The sequence below is a fragment of the Mauremys reevesii genome, linkage group 4 (assembly GCF_016161935.1).
Source record: "Mauremys reevesii isolate NIE-2019 linkage group 4, ASM1616193v1, whole genome shotgun sequence".
Classification (NCBI taxonomy): Eukaryota; Metazoa; Chordata; order Testudines; family Geoemydidae; genus Mauremys; species Mauremys reevesii.
Genome location: NC_052626.1, coordinates 26,886,138 through 26,888,080, shown reverse-complemented (window position 1 = coordinate 26,888,080; position 1,943 = coordinate 26,886,138). Strand labels below are relative to the sequence as shown.

General features: G+C 40.1%; 1 protein-coding gene across 1 annotated transcript; it reads left to right on the top strand.

Annotated features, from left to right (window-relative positions):
- Positions 1 to 469: 469 nt before the first annotated feature.
- On the top strand, positions 470 to 1,356 carry BDKRB1 (bradykinin receptor B1; the record flags this gene model as incomplete). The annotated part of the gene is given in 6 exon segments (XM_039534116.1): positions 470 to 558; positions 560 to 690; positions 693 to 799; positions 802 to 893; positions 895 to 1,070; positions 1,073 to 1,356. Coding segments are annotated over 6 exon segments (879 nt in total), but the record flags the coding sequence as incomplete, so codon positions are not given.
- Positions 1,357 to 1,943: the final 587 nt, after the last annotated feature.

Sequence of the window (1,943 nt, the reverse complement as noted above, 5' to 3'; positions counted from 1 at the left end):
CCTAATCAGGGGGTGGATATTTCTGTGGTTCATTGCCACATCTATTCCTGCCCTCAGCCTGGGAGGGCTGTGTGTTATGACACATACTAAATGGGCCCTTTCCTTCTGTTGGGTGCTTGGAAACAATGTCAGTTTAAAGAGGAAATAGCAGAGACTGGGGAGGGAGTTTAGCTTGTGTTAGTACTAGGCATATGATCTCTGACTCACACAGATGTAGCTTATAAAAACTGGATGACCTGGAAGGAATTTTTAGTAGAAAATAAGCCATCACGAATCACTACTTGGAGAACATTTTCAGAGTTCCCTGCCTGTAGGTGACCCCATCCCTTTTTCTTCTTTCAAAGCACAGTTCTACTCAAGTATGTCAATGACATTCATATTTACTTCAGAGTAATACAAATGGCACAAGTGCTCCATCAGACCTTCATTTCCTCAAGCCAGAGTGAAAATGAGAGCAATTTAACACTGTCCAGATTTAGAGTGGTGGGATGTTGTGTATTGTATAGTATCACCGTACATTGACACAGTCTGTCGTGCAGGTGTTCTTTAAATGTTGTGGCATTTCTGTGTATTTGCTTCATAAGGGTGCTAAAATCTACCTTCTAAATCTAGCAGCTGCTGATGTGGTCTTCCTTGTGAACCTCCCTTTCTGGGATCAGACCATCAGAAATAAATACAACCGGCCATGTGGTACTTCCTTTGTCATAGCACCAAACATCTATTAAGATGAACACATACACCAGCATCTTCATTAGTGGCAATCAGCATGGATTGCTATTTAGTTTTCGTTCAGACCCTGATAAGCAGAGGGAAACTAAAAGTAATGCTCAGGCTAAAGCAATCTGTCTGCTGGCCTGGGTCTCTAGAAGTCTGAGCATCCCAACATTTATGTTTTGGTCTGAAATATCCACAAGACTTGAATATCTTCTCTTGCACCCTAGTCTTCCCCAGCAAACTGTGGAAAACAACTGCTCACCTGACATTAAACCTCATGGGGTTTGCTTTGCCATCTATAGCAATCATCTTTAACTGCCACATCGTTCATCCTCTATGAGAAAACACAAGAGGTCAAGGGACCGCAAGGACACAACAGCCACCATGTTGATCTTCACAGTTGTGCTTACATTTCTTTTCTGCTGGACCATCACATTTTTGTTTTCTTATTGAGGAATGGAAGCTGACAAGGGCTGTTCCTGAGACAAGTTGTTCAATTTTGGCTCCTAATTTTCTCCTGCTTCCACCAAGAGTTGCCTTAAACCTGTGATTTATGTATTTGTTGGGAAGTACTGCAGGGAGAAGGTTTTAAAAAAGTTTCTATATAATTTATTCCCACCTGATGTCCTTGAAAAGGCCTAGCACCTCGAGAGAAATCTTCATATTTTACATCCAGCTTGAAATAAGTTATCTTAACACAAGAATTCTGTTTCATTTTGATGTCACATTTCTCAGATATTAAAGAGATTAACATTAATTACTCAGGATTAGCTCAGCCTGTAAATACTTAATGCATATTTAACTAGAATAAATCCTGTTGGTTAATTATTTCTCCATGGTTTTTCAACTGCTATGCTATGTGTCCAAATGAACAAACACCGAATTTTCACCCACTATAGATGATTAACACAGTGTCATCCAAGAGAAACTCTTATGCCACAGCTATTGGAAGGATGCTTTAAAATCTGCTCTGGTTACGAAACCCAGCACAGCCTCTGCAACTGAGTAGTTAGCTCACAGGAAGACAAAAATTACAGAATTTAGCTATCAAACACAGGTAGATAGCAAAGAGGGAAGTTTCAAGAGTTGATGAGGAGCCCATCAAGTTGTCATGCATGAAAGTTAAGATGCCATTTACACTGTACCACAGCAAAAAAAAGTAGTTCGTCCTTATGTCACATTCTGCTTGGATAGCTTCTTATAGAGACCTTGGAAAAACACCATTGATC